Source organism: Neovison vison, chromosome 11 (genome assembly GCF_020171115.1).
Source record: "Neovison vison isolate M4711 chromosome 11, ASM_NN_V1, whole genome shotgun sequence".
Classification (NCBI taxonomy): Eukaryota; Metazoa; Chordata; class Mammalia; order Carnivora; family Mustelidae; genus Neogale; species Neogale vison.
The window spans coordinates 6,188,945-6,216,078 of record NC_058101.1 but is presented as its reverse complement, the minus strand read 5'-3'; the positions used below and the strand labels follow the sequence as shown (position 1 = coordinate 6,216,078).

The 27,134-nt window shown below is 49.6% G+C and overlaps 1 protein-coding gene across 3 annotated transcripts in view; it reads left to right on the top strand.

Annotated features, from left to right (window-relative positions):
• Positions 1 to 27,097, top strand: part of SHROOM3 (shroom family member 3) — a 186,513-nt gene extending 159,416 nt beyond the window's left edge. For all 3 annotated transcript variants that reach the window (XM_044225621.1, XM_044225620.1, XM_044225622.1), the window contains 6 exons: positions 5,309 to 5,382; positions 8,111 to 9,010; positions 10,112 to 10,600; positions 13,453 to 13,603; positions 23,519 to 23,791; positions 26,097 to 27,097. In XM_044225621.1, coding sequence (XP_044081556.1) covers positions 5,309 to 5,382; positions 8,111 to 9,010; positions 10,112 to 10,600; positions 13,453 to 13,603; positions 23,519 to 23,791; positions 26,097 to 26,465 — 2,256 coding nt within the window. In that variant the 3' untranslated portion in view covers positions 26,466 to 27,097. The remainder of the gene's footprint in view (positions 1 to 5,308; positions 5,383 to 8,110; positions 9,011 to 10,111; positions 10,601 to 13,452; positions 13,604 to 23,518; positions 23,792 to 26,096) is intronic.
• The last annotated feature ends 37 nt before the right edge of the window (positions 27,098 to 27,134 follow it).

Sequence of the window (27,134 nt, the reverse complement as noted above, 5' to 3'; positions counted from 1 at the left end):
GGTTATGGGATGCTTTCCACTGGAGAGTTCAGCAAAGCTAGCCGTAGAACCTGAGCACTGTCAGGACTCCAGTCATTGCCCTAATTTGTAGTCCGTCCAGCTGCAAGTGCACTGCAGGTCACGGGAGCTGTAAGGTTCCCTTCCCACCGCGGAAGGTATTAGGAATCCACATCCAGGTTAGCGCAGGGACCACACTCCACTGTCGCGTCTCCCGTTGTGTCCCCCAGCAGAGCAGTCGGTCATTTAGCAAGCATTTGTAGAGCGTGTCTGATATGAAAAGCCCTGTCCTGCACGGCTGGGGGAACCACAGAAGGAAGTAAGGCTCACGCCTTTCTGGGGTCCACAACCGAGGGAGGAAGATGAGGAACTTCTATATAAATGACTCAGGACCAGCAAGTGCTTTGGAGCAGTGAGAGATAATGCGCTCTGGGAGGGGAGAGGGATTAATTCTGAGGGGAACTAAGGGCTTCTTTCGAAGGAGATGGTATTTGAACCAGGCTGTGAAGGATGGGCAGGATGTGGACAAAAGATTGGGGGTTGTGTGTGGGAGGTATTAGTTGGTAGAAACAGCTTCCAAGAAGGAAAGATTCAGACATGACGGCCTGAGACCCTTTTTGCTGCGCTGCTTCTGAAACAAAATACTGTACCCATCTAGATATGTTCTGTTCCAAAATACCCAGAAATATTTTCTCCCCAGTATAAATGCACAAAAACTGTATGGAAGCCATCCTCCATAAGCTTTCATTAACCATCTTGCTCCCCTGAGAATGAAGCACAAAGCTAGTTTCTGCTCCGTATCCCACCACCTAAAATTCCGAAAACCCATGTCAACTAGTTTGACGGCACTTCAGTAGCATAACAACCCAAACATTTCCTCAATTTTTCTTCCCATGTTCTCTAAAGAAAATAGAAATGTTTAGGTGAAAACTAAATCATCTTTTGCTATTTATTTCTTACTCTATTTCATTATTCTCCCTTCAGGAATTAGTTGGGTGGCTGGGACTGTTCCTCCACTTTCTTCCCAAATGTCTCAAGTCTGGTAAACTAGGAAATAATGCTAAAACATAGGTGGTGTAGAGAAATGATGAACTTCCTCCAACTCCCAGCTGAATGTATCCTTTGAAAAACTTTTTTAGAGAAGTACAGAACCTTATTTACGTCCTCTTCAATAAAGAGAGTGCAATATTAAATGCTTAATTGGGGGACTTTGCAGCCAGAAGGGGAAAATATTTCAAAATGAAATACTTTACCTGTGCTGCTTTGCTTCTCCAAACTCTGAAAACAGGTGACCAGCCCCCAGATTGCAATTGGGCCAGGACTGGGCTCTCGAGTTTCCTTCTCCCGTTCTCCCACTCAGCAAGCAGACTTGGGCTGCCCCGAGACCTGGGCCACGGCAAGGTCTTCTCCTCGCCTCTGCATGCAGCCATCCTCTACAGCCATCCTATTTGTAGAACTAGTTAAAAATAATAATAAAACTAGACTCTACACAATTACTGTGGATATTATTTCAGGAAATTGTTTTTCTATGTGCATGAATTCAAGACTTTACCATTATTATTAAGCTTTAATGAAGGTAGTCAATAAGAATTTGTCTCACCCCAGCTTTAGAGAACTCCGCAGAAACGAGTTGCCTACGAAGTTAACGCAAAATATGGAGCCTTGTTCTGGGGCTGGCTTATTCCATGGCACAAATGCCCGTCGCTCCTGCCAGCCAGATGCTATTAGAGCAGGATGTTTGTTATAAGCTTTTGACAAAGATTCAGTTCCTTTTCAGAAGTCCATTAATGAGATAGTTTCTGCCACCAAAACAAGTTTAGCATGGAAGTCAGCTCCTTGTTGATACAAACTGATCCTTCCTGCCCCTGGACAACCTCAGAAGGCTGTCCCCACTCGGAACCCGAGACCTGCTGAGACCCTCCGCAGGCCTGGGCCTCCCCTTGGCCACTGATGGTCCTCTCTGAAACACGCACCCTTCTGTTAATTCTTCTTCATTTGAAAAGCGTAATTGTAGAACTAATGGATATTATTGATAGAGCTGAAGGACACATCTAATTCTTGCCGACTTTCTGCTTTCTATAAAACTTCGGAAAACTTAACCTTTTTAAAATGGGTGAGCCCCGCACAACTGCCAGATAATACCCAAATAAGTCTGCTTTGGAGATGGAAATTCTCACCTATTCATTGCATAGATTTAGAATCCAGCAAAGGCTATAGAAAGAAGCCTTTGGAGAAACAAGATTCCTGGCTGGGAGTTGTTTTTTCCAGATGCTGAGTCAGAGGTTTCTCTAGCTCTCATTGTTATTTACAGGGCCCTCGGTTCCTGATATATAAGATATTCACCATGTGGTGGTATGACAGTTGTTTAATTGCTGAGGAAATTGCTTAGTTCATCCCACGTGTTGGATGTACGCCCGATTCTGTAGAACGCTGCTTGGAAATCATTCTAGCACCCCTCAGGAAGCAGCCATTCAAACTGTGCATAAACAGAATCACCTCTCCATGAAATGTGAAGTTACAAATAGCTAATAATAATAGTAAATGTTTACGAAGTATGTATCAGTCATTGTTCTTCGTGTTTTATAAGCAGAAAAATAATCCTCACATATATGCAAAGAAGTAGATACTGTTGTCTCTGTGTTTCAGTTGAAGGAGATACTGTTGTCTCTGTGTTTCAGTTGAACGATCCGACACACAAAAAGGGTGAGAAATTTGCCCAATGTAATGGGAGTGAGGTTTTTGACCTCCTGCTGTCTGACTCCAGATTCTTCTAGTCACTATACCATGCTCCCTCCTTGAATAAAAAAAGACTGGGGATGGGAAGTGGCAGGAGTTAAATATCTATCTGAAAACTTCAAGCCAATGAATTGATTTCATTTTAACATTTCTTGATTACTGTCATTCCCATTTAAATAAAATTTTAAAATTTCTCAAATGGATTCCTAATCATTTTAGCAGATACTTGGAAACTGATATCCACAGTAGGTGAATACTACTGTCTTCCTATTTCCCTGGCCACAGAGATAGCAAGATATCTAACTCTGAACCCGAAGCGAGAGTAAGCATCGGGATTCGACAGACTTCAGGTTTATAATAAAGTCTTAAGTTTGCTATACCTAATGAAGTCTAAGAACAGGGGTATTTTTAAATCAGTCACCAGAAGTCAGATAACCGACAAACACAAATAGACATTTACCCAAGTGTCTATTGGAATAACTCTAACCCCCGTATTTCTCCCATCGCCGTTGCTGTAAGTACTTTATTTTCTATAAACTGGTAAGAAGTGTAAAGTCTTCTTTGGCAATGAATTTATGCCAAAAAATTGAATTTATGAAATCAGTGCAAGTAAATGCAGCACAAATTGATCTCCTTGGGCTTATACTATAATAGACTTCTGTCCAAATGATACTGTAATCGATAGATTTAGAGAGGTCTCTTAATGGCCTATTAGTGGGTCTGACCTGTGCACACCCATGTATCAACTTAAGACTGATATTCTGGGGGTCAACTCATGTGACTGCAGAAGTTAAACTCATTCTCATACTGAAATTCAAAGGAAATAAGAAAATGGGAAAATATACTTAATTGTTAGTGGGCAAGGAACTCAAAGGGGATCTAGAAGCATTCTCACTTAATTGCACGTTTTTGTCAAGAGGGGGTGAACAGGGAAAAGATTTTAAAGGACCGTAAGGTTTCGTGGAGAGCAGGAATTCCCATTCCCTAGAGTGTTACTTGAGCAAATTGGAGAAACATGGAACTTCTTTTTCTCAAACCATCCAAGCTGCCAGCCTCCATTCACTTGTTAAGATTCCAAGGAAAGATGTTGGGCTTGGAGCCATCCTGGTTTGAATGCTGCAGCGTTCCTCGACTCGAACTGTGGGTTACGGAGCAGCAGTTACCTCCCCTCGCCTCACTGTTGTAGACTGAATCACAGAGGGATCGTTAGGTGCCCGATACAATTCCATGCACCTAGTTTGGGGATTTTACGGGACTTTGCAGTGGCTGGCACTCAGTAAATGCCATGAGGGATGGCTGCGATCGAAGGTATTTGTGTGTTTGTTTTTCCTGCAGGCCTGCTACCACCTTTGGTGTTTTGTTGTTGTTTGTTGGTTTTTTTGGGGGGGGGTTGTTTTGTTTTTTTGGTTTTTTGGTTTTTTTGCCTTTTAGTGCTTTTACCACTGACTGGGCCAAAAAAAAAAAGGTAGAAAGTTAGTAGCCCTTTGGACAGATTAATGGTGAAGTAAGTTGCTCACACTTAAGTGTAGGGATCATATGGATTTAATTTCTGTTATTTATAAATAATTAAAAATTAAATATATTATCAGGGGCACCTGGGTGGCTCAGTGGGTTAAAGCTTCTGCCTTCGGCTCAGGTCATGATCCCAGGGTCCTGGGATCGAGCCCCACATCGGGCTCTGCTCAGCAGGAAGCCTGCTTCCCTTCCTCTCTCTCTGCCTGCCTCTCTGCCTACATGTGATCTCTGTCTGTCAAATAAATAAACAAAATCTTTAAAAAAAAACATTTTTTTAAATTAAAAAAAATTAAATGTATTATCAGTAGCAACATCATTGTTTTCATTAGGACATGTTCACATGGGCCAAATATTGTACTATCAAAAACTCACCAAAAAAAAAAAAAAAAACAAAAATACCTCACCTACCACCCTTTGAGGAATCTACACCCTTATTAAAAACAAATATAAGTAATGACTACCCCTGAAAAGTTACCAAAGTTACTGATACCTTACCTTACTTGTGGGTGAAATTTCTTTTTTTCCCTGAAAAGAAAATACTTAAACCTGATTACAAGCCAGATTCATATCTCTTCTCTCATTATAACTGAGAACATTTGAGATTTTTGCTAAATTTAATAAACTATCCTTGTATTGTCATCTCCCATGTTTCCCTATCGTTGTTTCAAAAGCATGGTCCTTTGAAATAATTTTTATCGCTCTATTTCGCGTGCAGGGTCATTTTGAACCCTGGAGGTGACCGTCATCAGACTTCTGCTTAGCACATGTCTTTGTGAGGAGAGGCCCCTGGGGAGACAGACCAAGGCCCAAACCCTAGGCCTGCCACTTGTGGCCTTGGGAAGGGCAACGGCTTTGGGCCTGTCTCCTCCTCAGTGCCCTGGGGTTAACAGTCCTTCCTGGGGCGTTGGGGGTGAAGCAGACAGTATGCGACAGTGCCTCGGTGGTGCCCGACACTAGCAGGCCTCTGATAAACGTTCCTTCTCCTTTGTACTGTCACCCTCTTGGTAAATTTAAACGCCTGTTTGTTGGTAGTAACGCTGTGCCTTTCTTGTGTTTCAAGGATGTGGTTTTGGGGAAAAACAACAGCTTTGGTCTCATGAAGGATCCGTGTTATTCGGCTGCCCCTGGGTCCAGGTATGTCCGTGTGTTTCGGAGGCTCTCTGCCTTGTGAATGCTGCACTTTCCTCTTTCTCTTCCGCTCTACCAGAAAGGGAAATGTGACATTACGATGTTTCACAGTATTGTGCGTTGCCTTTTCAGTTTGTCTAGGCCATAGGAAGCTTTAACATTTTTCCTTTATGGATGACTTTCTCTAAAAATGATACTTACTCGGAATAGGTTTTGAATGTGCACTTTGAGGCAGTAGCTGACGTCAAGTAAGTTTAGCCTTAGAAAGGTTCACGGAGCAAACGCTGAGGCCTCACAGCTGGGGCCGTGTGGGGCTCTTTCCCGGCTCTGCACGCAGAGGATCCGGGGCGGGGACTAGAGCCCAGGGGAAGGTGGGCGTCTCGTGAACAGCCTCACAGAGCAAGACAAACGTGTCAGAAGCACATGAGGTAAAAAATAAAGCTCGCAAATCATAATTTTCAGGCCCTTAGGGATAGGAAATAGGAAAGGTAGTTTAAAACTGCCATCAAGGGGCGCCTGGGTGGCTCAGTCGGTTAAGCGTCTGCCTTCAGGTCAGGTCATGATCTCAGGGTCCTGGGATCGAGCCCCGCATCCAGCTCCCTGCTCAGCGGGGAGCCTGATTCCCCCTCTCCCTCTGCCCTTCCTCTCCCACTCATGCCCTCTCACTCTTAAAAAAAAAAAAAAAAAAAAAAAAAAAGCAGCCGACCTGGTGTCAGAAAGTGCGTACTTAGTTACCTTCTATGCTAGCAGACTGTGTGCTTTTCCTCCCAGAGTTGTGCCTCAAGTAAAGAAAGTATTCCAGGTGAGACTCGCAACTTTGGTTAGTTTCAGTGCATTGCTTAAAAGCTACAGACAAGGGAGAACGAGCAGTGACCTAGAACACTGCCAAGGGAGAATCATCTGAAGTCAAAGGTGAAATTCAACCACAACAATCAAATACCTCAATGACGGAAAGAACTTGAGTAGACAGTTCTCCGAGATGAAAAAAAAAAAAAAAAACCAACTAGCCAACAAACATATACATAACAGGTGAGTCAGTAAAACAGATTCCACTTATTCCGTGTCCTATTAGAGGACGTGGAGTGTAAAAATCGCTTATATCCTTGTCTGAACAATTGGGCAGAGAGACTGCTCGTTCCACAGACATTTACTGGCAGGGTGCTTTGTACCAGGTCCTGAGGATTCCGAAATGAGTAAGGGAGGAAAGCTCCCAGCACATCTCCTGCCTTTGGGTTTTCAGTTCACCCGTTTGGGAAACGCACCAGGAAGGACAGAGCAGCCAGTCTTAAATACTGAGAGATTCTCGGTGAAGAAACCGCCTCTAAATGAAAAGGATGATTCAGGGGAAGGGCAGAGTCGCGTCTGAGAGAGACGGGCCCTTAACCGTCTGCATTTGTGATACAGAAACAACATCACGAGAAGAGCTAATTTGGTTCTTTGCAGTCTTTCCCTTCCATATGCCGCATTATCCTGGCCTGGCATGTGGGCGGGTTTATGGCAGGCCTGTGCTGGGGCTCTGCCTGGGGACTGAGCCACAGCTCCCTGGGGACTTGGCTCTGTAAGATGAAAAGTTCCATCTGCTCTCCAGATTCACGGGCATCCTGAGAGCTCCAAATGCAGAATTTTCAAACGAGGGTGGGTTTGCTGGAGATCGATTTTATTAACTCCTGCGCGGCAACAGGCGGTGCTGCGGATTTCTGTTTTGTTTTCCCTTTAGAACATAATAACAAAAGTATTAGAAATTGTTGGGGTTGTCCTCAGAGCCGAGGTGGAGGACAGGTGTTTAAATCACCAGGTACCCTATTTGCTCATTGTGATCGATCTCTCTACAGAGATAATTGCTTATTATTAGCTCCTTGGGTGAGACTCTCCCCCTCCTTCTTACTCTCCATTCTAAAAAATGAAAACGCTTGGAGACTAAAGGAAAATGGTAAATAAAAACTCCACATTCGGCAGCCCACGCAGATGCTTTCCCAACAGACCTCTCCCGTGGGCATCCCACTGGGAGAGACTAAGGCAGCACTCTTTTTCCCAAAGGAGTCCTAAAAAGGCCTGAAGAAATGTACCTGTTTCCTTTTGTATCCCAAGGCCTGCCCTGCAAAGCCACTAGTTGCGGGATCTGTGGGGGGCGGAGGGCGGGGGGGGCAGCGAGACAGCGAATAATGGGAAATGCCTTGTGGCCCCAAGTCGGCCATTTGACATTTTCCTGTAGGGGTTTATGCCTGTCTGGCGTTTTTTTAAAAAACTCTGTTCTTTGTACGAGCAGTCGGAGGGACAGTGTGCAGCTTCTCTGGGGTCCTTTTCCCTAAATGCTTTCCCATCTCTGTCATGAACTCTGGGTTCAGTATTTGCCCCTTTCTTCTGAGCCGTAACCCTGGGTCTGTGTCCCACTCAGTAACCCCAGATCTGTGTCCCGCTCCCTAACCCCAGTTCTGTATCCTGCTCCATAACCCTGGGTCTGTGTCCTGCTCCCCAACCCCGGGTTTGTGTCCTGCTCCCCAACCCCGGGTCTGTGTCCTGCTCCCCAACCCCGGGTTTGTGTCCTGCTCCCCAACCCCGGGTCTGTGTCCTGTTCCCCAACCCCGGGTCTGTGTCCTGCTCCCCAACCCCGGGTCTGTGTCCTGCTCCCCAACCCCGGGTCTGTGTCCTGCTCCCCAACCCCGGGTCTGTGTCCTGTTCCCTAACCCCGGGTCTGTATCCCACTCGGTAACCCCGGGTCTGTGTCCTTCTCCAGGTCACTCGGTTGCTCAGAAAGAGGCGGTGAGGACATGCCGTTGCTCAGACCCCATCCTAGCCCTCGCTGGGGTGGTCCGGGCTACAAAGCCGTTGGCGGAGCCTCTGTTCCCAGCAAATGTCCCGGACCCCTGGACCCGCAGAGGCAGGCTAGCAGAACAACGCCTTGCCCGGGTCTGCTGCCCACAGGAGGGCCGGGGCATCTCACAGACCCCAGGGCCGCACCCCTGACCCCACAGGGCTCGGCTCTGCCGTCCCCTGTTCCCGTGAGCTCGCAGGCTGCGGCCGATGAGCCGGCTGGAAGGGACGGTCAGGCAGGGCAACAGCCTCTCCCGCCCCACACCCTGGCGGCGACCCCCAGGAGCAATGGTCACAGCCTGGTGCAGCCTGCCCGTCCCAGAGGCCACGAGCCCGACAGCCCAGAGCGCGGAACAGAAGAGGCGACCAGGAGGCGGGTCTGCCAGCCTCCGCGGCCCGCCCCGCCGCGCGTGAAGTGGGCCCCCGCGGCCAGGGAGGACGGGCTCCCCGAGGCCTCGCCCTCCCCGGAGTGTGCAAGCCCGCAGCGCCACAAAGCACAGCGGGCCCCTCCGAGCTCGGGCAGCGGCCCTGACGACGCGCCGCTCGGAACCCCGAGCGCTCCGGGGAGGATCTCCCTCCGGATATCGGAGTCCGCCCTGCAGGCCTCCCCCCCACCCCGGGAGGACTACGATGACGACGTGTTTGTGAGGGACTCGGACCTCAGGAGCCCCTCCTGCCCCACGTTTGAGCTGCCCCCACCCCCGCCGCCTCCACGGAGCCAGGACACCCCAGCGGACGGCTTGGACGACTTTCCCCCACCTCCTCCCCAAGCTGTGTGCGCGGCGGCGCCGGGCAGTGAGGCTCCCAAGGGGCCCCGTCCCAGGTAAGCGGGCGACTCCGTGCAGGGCGAAAGGGCCCATCTGGTAAGAGATTGTCACCCCGCAGCCTCCCCAGACCCTCCTCCCGCTGGCCACAGAAGCGGCCTGCTGTGGGGCCTGTATAGACTCGAGTGACGAAACCGGCAGAACGGGGTCATTCGTGTACTTTGGCTGGTCGCTGCCTTGGTCGCCAGTTCCCAGCCCGGGAACGACGCCACGAGCGTGTGATACGTGAGCCCCAGCGGCCGAAGGGCAGCGTTCGGTTTCCGAGGGCGTGATAAGTCCCAAGGGTGCCGCCTCTCTCCTCCCTGCTTGAGCTCCTGATCGGTTCAAGAGGCAGAGGAGGAAGACAGAGAAAGCAGGAATGTCACTTTGTTACTGATGGAGCCGATACTGGAAAATACGGCTTCTCTGTGGGTGTGCGTGGGCCTCCCGACGTCGTGGAGCCCTAAGACAGGTTCACCTGCCCACCCTCAGGCCGTGCTAGAAACACACGGGGTGTGTGTGAGAGGGAGAGAGGATGGAGGGAGACGGGGGCGTAGAATAGCCGAGACGCAGCCTCACTGCAAAGAAAAGGAGGTTGGGCTACAGCCAGGCTGTGGTCAGCTTTCCTCCCAGAGTCGCTCCGTGTCCATTGGAGAGGACAAAGAACGGAGCTAAAGGTCAGTTATGTTCAGGGCAAATCTTGTGGAAGCCAAGAGAAGGGGTGGTAGCTCTTCCAAACCAAGCTCCCTGGGACAGGTGATCTCCGAGCCCCAGAAGAACACGTTGCCTCTGTGGCAGCTCCCTCTAGACACCACAGGAGGGATGTAGCACCACTGCCCTTTGTTCCCCTTGACCTTTCAGAAAGCTCTGGAATCTCACTGCAACACCCACCACAACTGAATTCCCACTGGATCCCTCCCCCCTTGCAAAGTCACGCGGCTTCCCTGTGACCAGCGCTGGGCTGAGGAGGATGCCCTTTAGGACCCTACAGTTTGGGGGATGATAACCTCAGAGCATGACTACCTTGTCCTTCCATTCCTCATGTGAGAAGGAACAGCCCGAGTCTTCCTGCCTCTCTGCTGACTCCTCTTCTACCTTCTCTGTTGTAATATCCCCGGCAGCTCCGGCAAATTCGCCGAGGTGACCGTTGCCAAGGAAAGGTCCATTCCCGGTACAGTCCATTCGGCCGGCGGGCAGACACCAGCTTCCGGATCCCAAACTTCTGTCAAGGGTTCAGAGGCCAACGGGACCAACCCCCCTTCCAGCACGGGTGCTCTGCCCCAGCTCGATGGGGCTCTTGGCAAGCAGCCAAGCCCCGGGCAGCCAGCTCCCATCAACAACCCCAACTGTGGGACTCGAGGTTTCGAAAACATTGTCAGTTCTGGCTCTCAGAAGTCCTCAGAAGACATCCGAACAGAGGCTCTGGCCAAGGAAATCGTCCACCAAGACAAATCCCTGGCAGACATTTTGGATCCAGACTCCAGAATGAAGACCACTATGGACCTAATGGAAGGTTTGTTTCCCCGAGATGTTAACTTGCTGAAAGAGAACAGCACGAAGAGAAAGGCCACGCAGAGGACTGTCACCTGCCCGGGATACGGAAGCAAGAGGTAAGTCCCTGGGAAGGCCTGCAACACTGAGTTTGAGACTCCTTCCACGGGGGTGGTGGTAAGTCTAGGACAACTTACGTGATGTTTTCCTGCCTCCAGAGGTTCTGACCCGAGAGTGACCCTTCATCGCAGCCTTCGAAGGGCTCTGAGGAGTGGGGCATGGGGCAGACTGACCATGAGTCACCAGGCACCTGCCCTACAACAAGAACAGTAGTAGTGGCGGTGACGGCCGCTGGTACCGTTCGCAGTGCTCAGTTCTTCGCGGGAATCATTGTGTTGGTGTTTCGTGTGAGCGGCATCTGATTCAGTCTTCGACAAGAACCTCCTGGCGTAGCTCCCAGGTTTTTTTTTTTTGTTTTTTTTTTTTGTTTTTTTAAGATTTTATTTATTTATTTGCCAGAGAGAGAGGCAGAGAGAGCGAGCACAGGCAGACAGAGAGGCAGGCAGAGACAGAGGGAGAAGCAGGCTCCCCGCCGAGCAAGGAGCCCGATGTGGGACTCGATCCCAGGACCCTGGGATCATGACCCGAGCCGAAGGCAGCCGCCCAACCAACTGAGCCACCCAGGCGTCCCAAGCTCCCAGTTTTATCTCCCTTTTACAAGTGAGGAGACTTGGAAGCACAGAGAAATGAAGACGGCGCCCCACCGAGGGCCTAGAGCACGTGAGTGGCGGCCGCTGGATTTGAACTAGGCACCGAGACCGGGCCCGCTCTCTTAACGACTTTGCAGGGTCCCCAGCTTGGTGAACAAGCAGCTGTCCGTTCCCGTAATCGAGAGCCCCACGGGGGTCTGTGCCGAGGGCAGGGGGAGGGGTGAGCACATCCGAGACCACCTCCAGGCGGAAGCGAGACAGACTGTGGGAAGGACGCAGCTGGGACAAAGAGGCTCGTTAACGACACTGACAGCCACCTTCCGAGAGCCTGGATGTTCGTTCGTCCTGAAAACCCCGGAGGACCTGAGCGTGGGCGCGCTGTTAGGGCTGGGTCCGGCCGCAGCCTCGGCTCCCGCGATTACCGCGGCGCGATGCGTCCCAGCGCCCCGCCGCCGGGGTCTGCGTTTGTCATTCTTTTGATTTCTCCTGGGTTATTGCAGTATTTTCTTGCATATTTGATTTCCTTCAAGGCCAACTTGGGCAAGGTTTAAAGTGGTTTTTGTTATCTTTTTAATCTTCAATGGAAGCTCTGCGGATTGAGGGACCGGAACTCCATAGTTAGTGGCTTCTAGACCAAATGAAAACAGCGTTTCATCTAAATTTGGTCTTGCCCTTCAGAAATTTCCAACTGGTCCTAACTAAATTACTAGCGAGAGTCCTATGCTTTGACTTGCGGGAGGGGGAGGAAGAGTTAGGGAGTCCTTACGAGCTCTCGGGTAGCTGGTTGGAGCCTCTCCTAGTCTGAGGCCTGAACTGTCCCTCTGTCCATCCGACGCTTCAGACTTGGCAGAGACTGACGGAGGTGAAGTGACTTATCCCGGGTCATGTGTTCAGCAAACGCTTACTGAGTACCTCCAGCGTGCCAGCCAGTCCGCTGGGCTCCATGAGGGACCCAAGCACGAGGCTCTGTGGGTGTGCCGGTCCCTTAACTACGCGCGTCTGTAGCAGATCAAGGTCAGGACCTGCCATCCGTTCTGTTCTCTGACCTCCTGCTGTAGAAAGGCCAAAGTAACTTACAGATACATCCTCAGCTGAGCATTTCCTAGCATCATCTCGAGAGCTCGCGTTCTCCATGTAGAAGCGAACGGAAAAGTCGCCTAACTTGCAGCCCTGAGACCCGCGGGAGGAATTTCAAGAGGGCGGCCTGCGCCCTCTTCTGGTGGGAAGGACCATTGTCCTGCTGTGTGTGCGACTCGGCCAACAGCCTTCGGGAGGCTTGGTTAGTTAGTTCAATGCTCGAGAAGCCGATTTGTTATGCAACGAGTATATCTGGGTGGAAAAGTGTACCAGAAGACCTTTTCCAGTTTTTTCAGTTAAGTGAATTAAATGTTGCTTAGAACATTTAACACGAAACCATATTGCTTAGAAGAATAGTCCTAGCAAGCCGGAGACAAGTAAAAATGACTTTTTTTGGTGGGTCTTTATGCCACTGCAAAATGTTAGCCTAGATGTTAAATCACCAGACTGACATACCTCTCCAAGAGAACCTCACCCACTCCCGTGGCATCATTTACTCAGCTGGTAGCACCTGACTTATACCCAGAGAGACAGCTTGGTTATAGTACAACACGGAACGCTGACTCGATACCGGGTTTCTCAATTCCTGGTTTGTTCTCCAAACTCTTGGCACCCCTGCTGTGTAACTAAGGAGTCAACCTCACGTCCTGTCCACACTGACCAGCAGGCTGTAGGTTTCCTGGGCGCATCTGGGATAGCGCGCTCACATGAGAAGGAAAAATGCTACGCGTCCAGGCAACAATTACGGCAGGGGTCGGGAAGATTCTGTGACCCTGGAAGGCCAAGACTGCAGTCTGAGAGGCGCGCGGCCCCTTGAAAATACCTCCACGTTCACTGAGTCGCAGCTGCCCCAGGGCCCCTCTGTGAAACAGGGAGTCAGCATCGTTCTTACACTTTTCACAAAAGGAGAAACGCACAGGCAGGCTACAGGACTCATCCAGAGTCACCGGGGAGATCCGCAGGCCTGACTCCCCGTCTCCCCCGTATTGCCTTTGGCATTTTCCAGCGCACGTCTGCCTGGAATCAAGAGCCCTACGCATAGTACTCACTCATCAGTAAATAATTATTCATGTAATTTCTGGGAGGGGACTGAATAGAATTTTTCACACATTTCTGAAGGAGCAGCAGGTGGTCAAGTGAGGCTTCTGGAACGTGCTGTGTACTCTTTTGTTCTTACGATGCAGGGTTGAAGACAGGGAAGCGGTGGGCGTGTTGGTCAACTGCCCGGCCTACTACCGTGTGTCTGCCCCCAAGGCCGAGCTCCTGAACAAGATCAAGGCCATGCCGGCGGACGTGAGCGAGGAGGAGGAGCAAGTGGACGTCAATGAAAAGAAGGTAAAGAACGGGGGCCTGTGTTCTGATCTCCCCCAAAGGTAGCTAAGGTCCTAGGAAGGTTCCTGGCCCCTTAGGGCAGGAGAGGAAGAAGGGCCTGTGGCATCAGCAGCCCCGCACATGCGGTCGCCGGACGCTCGACTTCATGGCATTTAGTGATTTCTCACAGCTTTCCTGTCATTCGCAGTTTGACAGACGACACAAGTGAGGGTCCCTTCCTAGAGGTTGCAGAGCTGAAACTGAACCCAGGTTCCCTGACTCTTAATCCAGCACAGAGACCCAGTGCTCAGGGCTGCCCAGCGGTGCCCACGGTCAGTGTCCTTTTCATTTCATGTTTCATGGTCAGAAGGACCACGGAACCTGGAAAATGTAGAAACATTAAGGGAAAAGACCAACTGTCCAAAGATGCTCATGAGAAAAGGTGGTGTTAATCTCCGGGTCCCCCAGTGCTCTCCGCAGCGCCTGGTGAAGGGCTTGGAAGCACCCCTGGAAGTTAGCAGCCGGCAGGGAGAGCCCTGCAGAAGTTTCAAATGCAAAGCATTTTAAAAATGACTGTGATGCCGCCTGTCTCCCGCATCCCCGGCGCTCTAAGCCCAGCTGTGCCTGCAGGGGAGAACGTTCTCGCCATCCCAATCTCCTGCCTGCAGCCCCAGGGGGGCCGCCTGCCTCTGCACTTTCAGCCCTTCAGACCCGTCAGGCCTCGAACCCGAGAAAGGGCTCTTTGTTAAAGCACGTCCCTTGCTGCGCTTGGAATGTGAGTGGCTCTCCGTGGTACCAAGTCCAGGAACAGCTTTCTTTCTTTCTTTCTTTCTTTTTTTTTAAGGTTTTATTTATTTATTTGACAGACAGAGATCACAAGTAGGCAGAGAGACAGAGAGAGAGGAGGAAGCAGGCTCCCCGAGGAGAAGAGAGCCCGATGTGGGGCTCGATCCAAGGACCCTGGGATCATGGCCTGAGCTGAAAGCAGAGGCTTTAACCCACTGAGCCACCCAGGCGCCCCAAGGAGCAGCTTTCTTACGTGATTCTGTTTCACTGACTCTCCAGGTCCCTAAGCTCTCCAGCTTCTGTGTGGATTGAGGCCGCAGGATATAGACCCTGGGAGCAGGGAGTCGTGGGGCAGGGGGGTTTAGGGATGTCAGAGCAGCTGCACTGCCCTCGCTCCTCCGGCTCCCCGCTGATGCGGCCACCCTAGCACCACGCTCTCCCAGCCCAAGGTTTTCCTGTGTAAGCACCTGCTTCATGGCACACCTTCTGGCATGTCCCTTACTCCAGTGCCGCCAAAGGCCCCCATTTAATGGGCCCGCCGGTCAGGGGAAAAACCCACCTGCTCTGGGCTGTCTGTGTTTGTCCCAGAGGGGGGCGCTATAAACACCATTACAGGTACCCGGGTGTCCTGTGCCCTTTCACTGAATATTTGACAGGTTTGGGGGTTTTTATTTTTTGCAGGTGCATGCATCCTATTTTACAGTAGCAGTGGGACAAATTACTCATTGCTTTAAAAAAAAAAACACGCATTTCTATCACTTGATTATCAGCCTCTCATTCTGATGATTATGTAGCAAAAGTATTTTTAAACCGAAAATATTAGGGCACAGAGGATTAATACTCACAGGAGGTACAGTAGTTACCACGTTCTAAGCACTTCTTGTTAGGTGTGTGCCCTGTTTTCATAGGCCATATTACCTTTATTTCACAAAACTTCCTCACACCTATATTGCCACATTTTATACCCAAGTTATCAGCGTGGGTCAGAAGGGGTCAAGGCAAGAGGAGAAGTCAAGACAAAGGGCCTGGCCTGGAAAAAGACCTGGAAAAACATAGGGAGGGCGTTTTTGCCCGCAGTTTGATACTTTGGGATGTAAAACAAAAAGCCTCCCGTCTTACTTAGAAATTAGCAAAGTTAGAAGATCACACAGGAAGGTGATGGATCCCAGAAGATTAGGAGCCAGAAGGTCATGGAGGTCACACGGGGCTCTGTGTGAAAGGCTGGAGAGTTTGGATCTTAATGTTGACAGAAGACCCTGGGAGAAGTTTTGAATGAACTGCACGCTTATTCGTGTGTGGCAGAATTTTCACTGGTGTCATTTGCATTTACGTATCTGATCTGGAAACAAAATAGATGTGTTTTAAGTGATGTGGCAGGCATCATCGAGTTGAAAATGCAGTTCCCTTCCTAATGCACATACAACAAACTTTTCTAAGGGTGATTTTAATAAACGATGCTGGGTCAAGATTGTTCCAAGGTAGAGCACAGCCTTCCACTAACTACTGTAAGGTAATACTTTGTTATCTGATATTTAAAGTTATTAATAACCTAAGCTCTATTTCTAGGCATGGAATTGACTAGGAGTCTGTGGAAACTAGAGTCCCAATTTAAAATTAATATTTTTAAAAATTTAAATTAGCCTTTGAGTTCAATTCTATTTTAACGTATTTTTAGATAAACATCGTAGATGATGGATTATCACGTTCCCAGTAAATGTAAGCATTAAAGGATGAAACCCTTTCATTGTCTGAACGTAACTAAAGACGGTCTAATAACTAGAAGTTTAAATCATCTGCCTAACCTTGCCGTATCTATTAGGCGAAAATTTGCTTCAACAGATCCCGTGATTCTTTGTTCTGAAGGCCAGAAGTTTTGGCTTAGGGACTTAGCGGAATATTTCAGAAGGCAAAAAGAATCTGTTGTTCCTCAGAACTGGCTTTCCCCAAGAGATCATCGGTGACCCAGATGGCTCTCAGCTGCACATTTCTGCTGTTCTTCATTCCTCAAGTTCCAGATTCCTCTGTGGTCTTTCATCCCTTCAGCCTGAAAGAATTCAGCATTTCTTTTATAAAATAGGTCTGCTGGTGACAGTTTCTCTTAGCTTTTCTTCGTCTAGGAATGTCTTTATTCTGCTGCCATTCCTGGAGGATATTCTCACTGGATATGGGATTCCGAGTTGACTGTTCTTTTTCTTTTAGCAATTTAGAATTGTTGCTCCACTTTCTTGCTCCCATGGTTTCTGATGAGAAATGCACAGGCATTTAAGTATTGTTTCTCCTATATACCGTGTGTTGTTTTTCTCTGGCTGCTTTAAATTTTTTTTCTGTATCTTTGGTTTTCAGGAGTTCGATTATGATCTGCATGGGCCTGATTTTCTTTGGTTTCTCCTGTTTGGCATTTACTAACTTCTTGATTCTGTAAATTTATGTCTTTCACTAAATTTGGGAACTTTTCAGCCATCATTATGTCTTCAAATGTTTTTTATGTACTAAGCTTTTTTCTCCTTTTGGGACTCGAGTACCACAAATATTAGACCTTTTGATATTGCCCCACGAATCCCTGAAGCTCTATTCAGATTGGATAATTTCTATAGGTCTGTCTTCATTCTGCCAGTGATTTTCTTAATTTCAAATTAGGTTTTAGATCCAAAATTTCCAGTTACTTTTTTGGTTTTTAGATTTTATTTATTTGAGAGATCAAGAATAAGTTGGTAGAGGGTCAGATGGGGAATGGAGAGAGAGAATCAAAGCAGATTCTGTGCTGAGCAGAGCCTGACATGGGGCTCGATCTCACAACCCTGAGATCATGTCCTAAGCTGAAATCAAGAGTCAGATGCGTAACCAACTGAACCACCCAAGCATCCTCCATTCAGTTAGGTTTTTTGTAGTGTCTATTTCTTTGCCAATAACTTCTGTCCTCATTTCAAGGGTGTTTACTTTTACTTTGGAGGAAGGTTTTAAAAGCTATTTTAAGGACTTTGGTAATCCCAGCACTGGGGTTAGCACCTGTTAATGGTCTTCCCCTGGGAATTGCTCACAGTTTTACTGTGTGTGTGTGTGTGTGTGTGTGTGTGTTTAAATTGGGAAATTTTGTATTCTGAACATTTGGGGTATTGTGTTGTGAGATCTTGTGTTCTGTTAAAATCCTCTAAATGGATTTTTTGTTTTTATTTTAGCAGACAGACTATCCAGCTTCAGACTATAAGTTCTGCCCCAACTTTGGGTGCAGGCTCCAATATCACTTTCATTTTCAGAGCCTTTGCTGTGCTGTCCCAAGCATGCACCATTCAGAGGTTAGCCTGGGACTTGGGTGGTTGCTTCTATCATATAGTTCAGTTCTCACGGCCTTTTCTGTGCCGGTTTGGGTCTGTCCTACACACATGCACCTTGAGTCTGAGCGTAGGCAGTGTCAGTTCATACACAGAATTTGGGGATCTTCTTTCTAACTCTCTCCTGTCTGGTATTTTTCCCCACATTCCCTGGCTCCCGGCAGCCCCTTTGCCTGGGCCTCTGGCTGGGGAGGTAAGTTCTTCTGATTATAGCCGCCTGTGCTGCTCTGCTGTTCTGCATGACAGAACTCCATAAAAGAAAGAGGAAATGGGGGATTCCCCTCACACTGTTCAGGCCAGTGCCTCGGAACAGAAAGAAGGTTTTCTTAGGGTTTTCAGTGCCTGAGCCATCACTGCAGCGTGCAGCTCAGGGAGTCTACATTTGGGAACTAGGGCTAGGAGGAGAAAAAAAGGACGGTCCAAACAGGATTTTCCCCACATTCCTGAGCTCACAGAGGCCCCTTTTCTGGTCTTCTTATTTTAAAGGCAGGGCTTTCCTCAGAGTTCTGCTGCCGCACCCTGTGTGCAAGTCAGCCCTGGTCAGAGCAAGAGCATAAAGGGGGAGGCAGGAAACTAGCCCCCGTTCTGGGTCGTTACTTCACCTTTGGCTCCCTGCCCCGGCACTCTGCCGCACTTCGCTTGACAGAGCCCCCTTCAGAGTCCAGGGGCTCAGTTGCGCCATGCGGGGAGGGAGGCTGTGGTGAGCGGACCTTGACCTTGGCCAAGGTCAGGCATTTCTCGCTCTTCCCCCTCCCCAGGATGTTCCAGGAGGGAGACAGCTGGGGCAGACGGGCAGTTTAGAACCGTCCCTGGCAGCTGTGGAGGAAGACCGGAGGAAGAGGAGGCGGCTGGGAGGCCATTTCGGGAACGTGATGCTACCTGTGTAACTGGGACCCCAGGGAGAAACAGATGGCGGCGCGGGGAGCAGAGTGGACAGAACCGGGGACAGATTAGACAGGGCGCGTAGTAGAGAGAAGAGGGTCGGGCTGCCTCTCGAGTTCCTGGCCTGGAACTGACCTTACTGCAACAGGGAAAACAGGGAGGTCCTTTAGGGAGGGACGATGATGGGCTTAGTTGAATTTAAAGAAATTCAATATTGTTTCTTCTGGATCAGAGATGCCTGACACCCAGAACCAAGAGACCGTGCTAGGTGAGCAGGACAGCGTTCTGCCGACAGGCCCTGCTGAGAGGAAGGGAACGAGAAAGAGCCACTCTTGGCAGAGACTGCGCCAGAGAACATTTGAAAGGGCAGTCGAGTCCCCAGGATCCTTCTGTTTTGCTCAGGTCACCCAGCAGGGAGTGGAGGTTTGATCCCAGTTCTGTCACTGGGACAAAAATCGCCCCGGACTTTTCTCTCTGGGCTGAAATTCAGCTGAGAAAACAACCGTGTGCTACTGCCCGGATCCTCCCATTTAAAACCAACCAACCAAAGAAACAACAACAAAGCCGACGGGTGAAATATCTTGGTCTTTCTCATTTTTACTAGGAGGAGCCTCAACTCCCCTCTGCCCCTAACCCTGGCCACGCGGCTGGGAGTCTGCTGTTACTCTTACTTGACGTGAAGACGGTCCATGGGCGGAGGCCAGCCGCGCTAGTAGTGACCTGACCGGCCACACTGTCAGCACAAAGCCCTGCGCAGGAGGCAAAAGGGGTTGCCACGTAGGACAGAAGGTGACCCCCGCAGGCGTCACGCTGCCGTGAGCGGCCTGAGCCATTCACACTGTTCCCGAATCAATGACAGCACAGAAAGTAATAACGTGAAAGTGTGTAACACTTTTATATGTCCCAGAATGCTTGCGCAAGCTTTATTGTATTTGAGCTTCCTAACTTTTCTAGAAACTCTTTTAAGGCAGTGACGAAAAGCCTGACCCCTGGAGCCAGACGACCTGACTCCGGCAATAACCTCTGTCCACCTGACTTTCCTCATCAGTAGAACCAGGATGAGGAAGGTCCCTCTCTCATCGGGTCACCGTGAGTCCTCAAATAGTGGGACACTTACATGGTGCCTGGCTCCGAGAAGAAGCTTAACGTTCCAACATTATTAGCTCTGGGCAGGTGTTGTTATCCCCGGGCTCTGAGGGGGAAAGCAGAGGCACAAAGGCTCGGGTGGCTTCCCCGCTGGTGAGTTTTCCATCAGAGGCTCGGCTCCTGCAGCAGGGAAGCGGCGGGAAGGGGCCCAGCAGGGTTGCTGCAGGCAGATGGTGAGGTGGGAGGGAGGGTCTGTTAGCGCCCGAGCCCTTATCAATAGCATCTCACCGCTGAGGAGGTAAAGGAATAAATGTCAGTGATTCTGCAAATTAAGTAGCTCCTGGGAGACGACCGGAGTATGTTGCTAAAACAGACCCCTCCAGAAAGACCTCTGTTGTCTCTCCCACAGTGAATTCTGCAGATAGAAGTTGCTGGAGTTTTTTTGGTTGCTTTTTTTTTTTTTTTTTTTTTTGAAGAGGGCTGCCTGGCAGAGAAACGGTGGCTGAGTACAGCCAACTTTCCCTTGTTGCCTTCAGTTACTCACATCCCTTTTAACTGCATTTTTTAAAGCCAAATTTCCAAAATTTAAGGGCTAATTAGAAAGATAAATAAAATGCCATCCAAATACGCCCCGTTTGGGCCAGGGCCAGGCATGGCTGGTGTGACTGCTCAGTAATTGTACACCCCAGCCTGGCCCCCCAGCCTGGCCGTATGTGCTAATACGTCGCATTACAGCCCAGCGAAGAGCCTTCGGAAATCAGAATGCCACGAAGGGGGACCTGGTTCGTCCCGCAGGATCCTCCCTGCGTCATTCCCAGACTCCCACGTCCCCTTCCGTTCCTGCTCACGCCACCAAGCCCCCGCGTACACGGCAGTTCCCATAGCGGGGCTTGCGGCTCTGGCCAGCGATGGTGTCTTTGAGAACCAAAACAGGGTGTAGCGCAGAGGACAGAGGGAGGATGAGATGGCCGAGCCTGACCCCTGCCTGCTGCTCGCTGTGTCGCATTCTTGGGGGCCGAGCCCCAGGCCACCCTTGCTTGAGAAGCCCTTTCGGTGCTGCGTGGGAGCCCGAGAGCCGTGGCGAGCCGAGCCCAGCAGAAACCCAGCCCAACGCGCCAGGGCAGACTTCTCCTAAGTGGTCTCTGTTCCTTCAGAAATTCGGAATCAGCACGCCTGTCCCTAAAATAGCAGCTTCTGAGGCCGCCATGAGGATTTTTCACGATACCCGTTGCAATTATTAACAGAAGTGCCTTGAGTTCCAGAACCAATGACACAATATTGGTTTCCAAAGATGTCCTAGTTCTAGAAAAGAAAGCACACGAGGCCATTACCCACTTTCCTTCCTACTAATTTTTTAAAAGACTTTTCTAGAAACTGCTCCAGACATGAGGTTGACATGGATCTCGCAACGTGTAAATAATCAGAGACCTTCTCGTGTCGCTGGAGTACAGCAGTGTTGCTGCGCAGTCCCCGGCCTCCTTGGGTTTGGGGTAACTGGTTTTCTGGGGGAAGGGCCGTCCGGTGACACCGAGGGGTGAGCCGGGAAACGCGGCCTGTTAGTCGGGCCTGCCTTCATGCACGGGTCAGCCTCTCTCGCGGTCTGTCCGAAAGGCACAGTAATGACATTTGGCTTCTCTCAACTGTGTCCAGCAGGAATACGGGAAGAGGTAACCGCAGGCAGCGTTTATTTTCCCTCCTGCTTTCTATCCTGGCTCTTCTCCTCCTCGGCACGGCCTCACCGTGCGGGACCGGCGCACCCTCCGGGGTGTCTGCCCGAGCCCCTCACCGGCCGCGCAGCAGGCAGACACCAGAGCTGCCAGCCAGCATTGGTAGGGGTTTTTTTTTGGAAAGTAAATTTTCCAGGAGAACATAAGGAAAATGAAGCAATATTCTCTCCCACCTGCACTTTTCTGGGTTCAGACTCCTCCACTGGGAAGTCATATAGACTGCACGGCTTTTTCTGCGACTAAAATTATCCTTGACTGACTTTGTCCTAACCAAACAGGAAAGCTGGAGATGATAAGCTATGAGGCGTTAGTGCAGCAGATGGGGATATTTTAGTCCCCCTTAGCCTTTGGGATTAGGCAAGTCGAGAGACAAGTTGTCACCATGCAAGCCAGAATTTGGACATTTCAAGGACATTATGCACTTTACTTAGACCAGAAGATTGGAGTGTCCCAATGGCCCAGCTTCAAGATGGGTGCATCATGGAGAAATAAATATTTTGCCCTTATCATTTTGATTATTGCATTTTCAGGTGATGTTATAGAAATAGTACAGAAAGTCCTCAGAACCCTTCAATTCTATTAGTCCAAATGTTTTCTCTTTTTCTACTTTCTTTTTCTTCCTCTAAAAATGAAGATTTACTCTAACATCAAAAACCTGTGATTATTTTTTACCAAGTTTCCAACTGATGCCACATGGCTTGGTTTTATATAAATGCATAAAAAAATTTTTTTGAGCTAGAACCATTTTAGTGGTTAAAGAAATAGGGTTGTTGTTTTTTTTTTTTTAAGATTTTATTTATTTGTCAGAGAGCACAAGTAGGGGCAGCAGCAGGCAGAGGGAGAAGCAGGCTCCCCGCTGAGCAGAGCGCCCGATGCATGACTCAATCTCAGGACCTGAGATCATGACCTGAGCCAAAGGCAGATGCTTAACCAACTGAGCCACCCAGGCGTCACTAAAGAAATAGGTTTTAACCAAAAAAAGATTATGTTCTTTCTCCATCTGGCTACCTTAGGCTAAGAGAAAAACAAAAGCCTAATTTAAAAAATCACAAAGTTTAATTTTTCTTGTAGCAAAGTAGTAGACATTTAATAGAAATGTCGTCAAACATGGGGCGCCTGGGTGGCTCAGTGGGTTAAGCTCTGCCTTCGGCTCAGGTCATGATCTCAGGGTCCTGGAATTGAGCCCTGCATCGGGCTCTCTGCTCAGCGGGGAGCCTGCTTCCTCCTCTCTCTGCCTGCCTCTCTGCCTACTTTTGAGTTTTCTCTCTATCAAATAAATAAAATCTTAAAAAAAAAAAGAAAGAAGAAATGTCGTCAAACTTGAAACCACTAAGACCTGTACTTCATCCCTTCAGTTAAATATATCGGATATTTGCCGAATTGTTCTGCACGGATAGAAATTTGCAATAAAGATGGCAAATTATACAGCTCAGGCAACTGAAGACCGTGCAGTGGAAAGATCATGGGGCCTGACTTCTGATAAAGGTCCCGGTGAATATTTACAAGGGCAGACGTACAAGGTTGCTGTTAAAGCAGGCTGACTTGGCAGGTCCGTGCACCTCGGCCCATCCCGTCACCTAAGTGTGTTTCTTCTGCTTGCACTTGTGGATAAAATAGTACCTCCGGCACCACTGCTGGGGCGACTAAAGGCGGTGATCGCGTGTGGTTCGTGGCGCACAGAAACTGTTCTCGTCGGTGGTCACTAGCGTTCCTAGTCCGCTCAGCTCTCTGACCTGGGGCAAGTCCCTTAATTCCTTCAACTCTTGGCTTCTCTACCTGTAAAACAAGAAATATTTACCCCATTTGCCTATTTGTGAGGATCAAAAGAGAGCATGTCTTGAAAAGCCCTTCAAAACCGAGTTAACAAGCCCATTGGGAAGTCAGCGGCGTATGTGGCATGAGGACTGGGACATGTTACGAGGTGACTGTAGTCAAGGGAAAGATTCAGAGAAAGGCAGACATTCAGGGAAAGGAAAGAATATTGTGGCCTAACGTTGGGGGTAGTCCCTACAGATTAGGGGACCTTCACCTGAGCCCTGAAGACAAGATGTGGCAGGGAGAGGTCAGTCCTCCCTGCACTGGCAATGCCACTAACCAAGCTTCGCTGTGTGTCCCCTCTGTCATCACAGGCCGAGCTCATTGGGAGCCTCACCCACAAGCTTGAGACCCTCCGGGAAGCGAAAGGGAGTCTGCTGATGGACATCAAGCTCAATAATGCCTTGGGGGAAGAGGTGGAGGCTCTGATCCGGGAACTCTGCAAGCCCAACGAGTTTGACAAGTATAAGATGTTCATCGGGGACTTGGACAAGGTGGTCAACCTGCTGCTGTCCCTCTCGGGGCGCCTGGCCCGCGTGGAGAACGTCCTGAGCAGCCTCGGCGAGGATGCCAGCCGCGAGGAAAGGGTAGGTGGCGCGGGGTTTTTCCCCAGGAAGCCGTGCACACAGACGGGTGCCATTAAACAGACCCCTTCCCTGAGAAGATCACAGTCTCGGGGGCGGAGAGAGAGCCCGAGTTCAGGTTACCAGGAAACACAGAAGGAGGCGTCTTGCATGCTGAAAGGAAGGGCTGACACTTGGGGCTCAGGGAATGCTTAGGGAAGTAAAAGCACAGGGGCCAGGGTTTCTCTCCTTCTTTCTATCCCAGGAAAAGGAAGAGACAACAGCATGGTGGGGGCTGATATTAGAGAAAGAGGGGGGACAGACAGGAGAGGGCACGGGAACAAGGGCTCCAAGTCCAGGGAACCTGCCCGTCTTTTGCGGGGCTACAGGCCCTCTGTGAAGGTGCACCCAGGTGTCCCCACTGCGCCCCCTGCTGGAGAGAACGGGCAGGTGTAAGATGTCCAGGGCCTGCATCTTTGCCCAGCACCACCGGCTTCCACGCTTCATCTGGGGCTCCTGAGTCCTCGCAACAGGCCAGCAAATGACAGAGCCCAGATATGAGGGGTCCTGCCGCAGACCCACGTTTTATTCACTAGGTTGAACTTAATTCCTTAGCTACAGAGCATTCCTCCCTACTCATCTTTTTAAAGATCTTATGTATTTATTTGAGGGAGAGAGCGCACAAGCAAGGAGAGGGGCAGAGGCAGAGGAGAAGGAGGCTCCCCGCTGAGCTGGGAGCTTGACACGGGACTCGATCCCAGGACCCTGAGATCATGACCTGAGCTGAAGGCCGACGCTTCACCGACTGAGCCACCCAGGCGCCCCCACCCACTCCCCCCATTGCTTTACAGCAAATGCTGGGTGTCTGACGTACGCCACTGGGCTCATGGGATGCGACTGGGAGCAAAGCAGACAGATCCCTGCCCCCAGGGAACCCACCAAGAGAAGTGAGACCATCAACAGGGCTGTGACTACTGTACCTGAGTATTTATACCAGAAGTTGACAAGCGCCCCAACAATCAGGACGCTTCTTTGCTGTCTTGCTCTGTCTCCTAGCTACAGCTCTTTTGTTCAGAGCCACCAGGGACTTCCCATTTATTTCTCCTACACATTACATGAAAAGGAAGTTGTCTTTTTTCCAAACAGAAAAAGTCTAGGGTGCCTCCGTGGCTCAGTGGGTTAAAGCCTCTGCCTTCGGCTCAGATCATGATCCCAGGGTCCTGGGATCGAGCCCCACATCGGGCTCTCTGCTCGGTAGGGAGCCTGCTTCCTCCTCTCCCTCCGTCTGCCTCTCTGCCTACTTGTGATCTCTGTCAAATAAATAAACAAAATCTTAAAAAAAAAAAAAAGCCACGTTGAAGATTATTATAAAGTAAATTAGCCCTAAAGATAACATGCCGCCTTCCCCCTGGGTTTATATAAGAAATGCTCAGAATATGAAATCATTGTGAAATAGAATTCCTCTCATGTTTGACTCAGAGGCCTGAAAACTAGAAACAGATTTCTTTAGATATGGGAAATTGGACATTCCCAGTGTTATTTGTGGCTCAGGGCAGAGGTTCTCAATCTGCAGCTGCAGAAGACTCCGTCATCCGGGAGGCTGAAACAGCTTTCTGGGTCCTAGCCCTTAGATGCTGTTGGTGGGTCAGGGCCTGAAAATGTGCATTTCTAACAAATTCTCCGGAGATGCTGCTGCTGGGATGTCTCCACTTTGCGAACCGCTATAAATGCAAATACTTATAAATACTCAAGGTAGCTTGAAGATTGGTCCTTTTTTAACCCCCTTCAGGTTTTTATCATGGTAAACTACACATAACCTAAAACGTGCCTTCTTAGCCATTTTGAAGTGTTAGTTCAGCTCTGCAGTGTTAGGTATATTCACGTTGCTGTGCAACTGAGCTCTAGAATTGTTCTTGCAAAACTCAAACTTTGTATCCATGAAACGGCTCCAGTCACCCCTGCCCCCCAGCTGTCAACCAGCGTCCCGCTTCGTATCTCTGTGCTTGTGCCGGCTCATCCGGGTACTGCAACCCCTGAGTACTCCTGTCAGTGGAGCCACTGATTGTCCTTTTAAATCTAGAAGCCCCGAGTCCAGCTTTTACCCCAGCCAGTTTATTGTCCTGTCTCCTAAAGCTGCTGTATGACCGGACAAGTTGAGATCGGTATGCATGCAACAGAAGGTATTAAACTGGTTTTCAAAGTCTCCTGACTCTAGAGCGGCAACTGACACGGAAACCCGGACGCTTCCCAGGCCCGGGCAAGGTGTCTCTGCAGACAGCTTCCCTCCCCCACCTCGCCCTCTGCTGACCCGTTTGCTTCGTCCCGGCAGAGCTCCCTGAGTGAGAAGAGGAAGGTCCTGGCCGGACAGCACGAGGATGCCCGCGAGCTCAAGGAGAACCTGGACCGAAGGGAACGTGTGGTGTTGGACATCCTGGCCAACTACCTCTCCGAGGAGCAGCTCCAGGACTACCAGCATTTCGTGAAAATGAAGTCGACGCTCCTCATCGAGCAGCGCAAGCTGGACGACAAGATCAAGCTGGGCCAGGAGCAAGTCAAGTGTCTGCTGGAGAGTCTCCCCTCGGATTTCATCCCCAAGGCGGGGGCCTTGGCTCTGCCCCCAGACCTCGAGGGCCAGACGGCTCCTGCTGCGGGCTGTGCTGTGAGTGGCGTTTTCCCGGCGTTAACCGCTCCGCTGTAAGCTCGGCGCAAACACCCAACCAAGAGATCCCCCTTTCTCTCAACACTATTTAATCTGAAAACTGTCTTAGTACAAACCACTGTTTAAATTGTATGGGTCATTGGGGATTTCTGGAGAAAAGGAAAAAGATTCTGTCCAGGAAAAGGCCTGTCTTTCCTTCTCACCCTCCATGACTGATCTGAAGCGCGAATGCTGCTGGGACTTACCCCTTTCTAGTCTCACTTTCTAGTAGAAGGAAAATCAATGAAACTGTGAGCCCTGGTTGGAGGGCGTCTGATTGTTGAGTTCTTAACAGGCGGAGGCAACGCAGAGGAGTGTGTGTAACGCTCAGGAATGTATCCACAGTGGCCTTCCTTGCTTGTGGGCGGTGTGTCCTGACGACAGCTACAAGTACTCACCTGTATCATGAAGGGTCTGCAACATAAAGCCTTAAACACACACACACACACACACAGGAGAAAAATGTAAAACCTTGAACATTGTTATTTATATTTTTTAAAATGAAAAAGATCATTATGTTTGTGTGCTAACCACTTATCTGATTCTGTTTTGTGGTGGACGTAGACAATTGTATTTGAGCTTTGTATTTCGTGAAAACCTTAATGAAATGAAGAATTCCAAAGATAGTCTCATTGAGTGTGGAGAGTTCTGTTTTTTTCTTCAACCCTT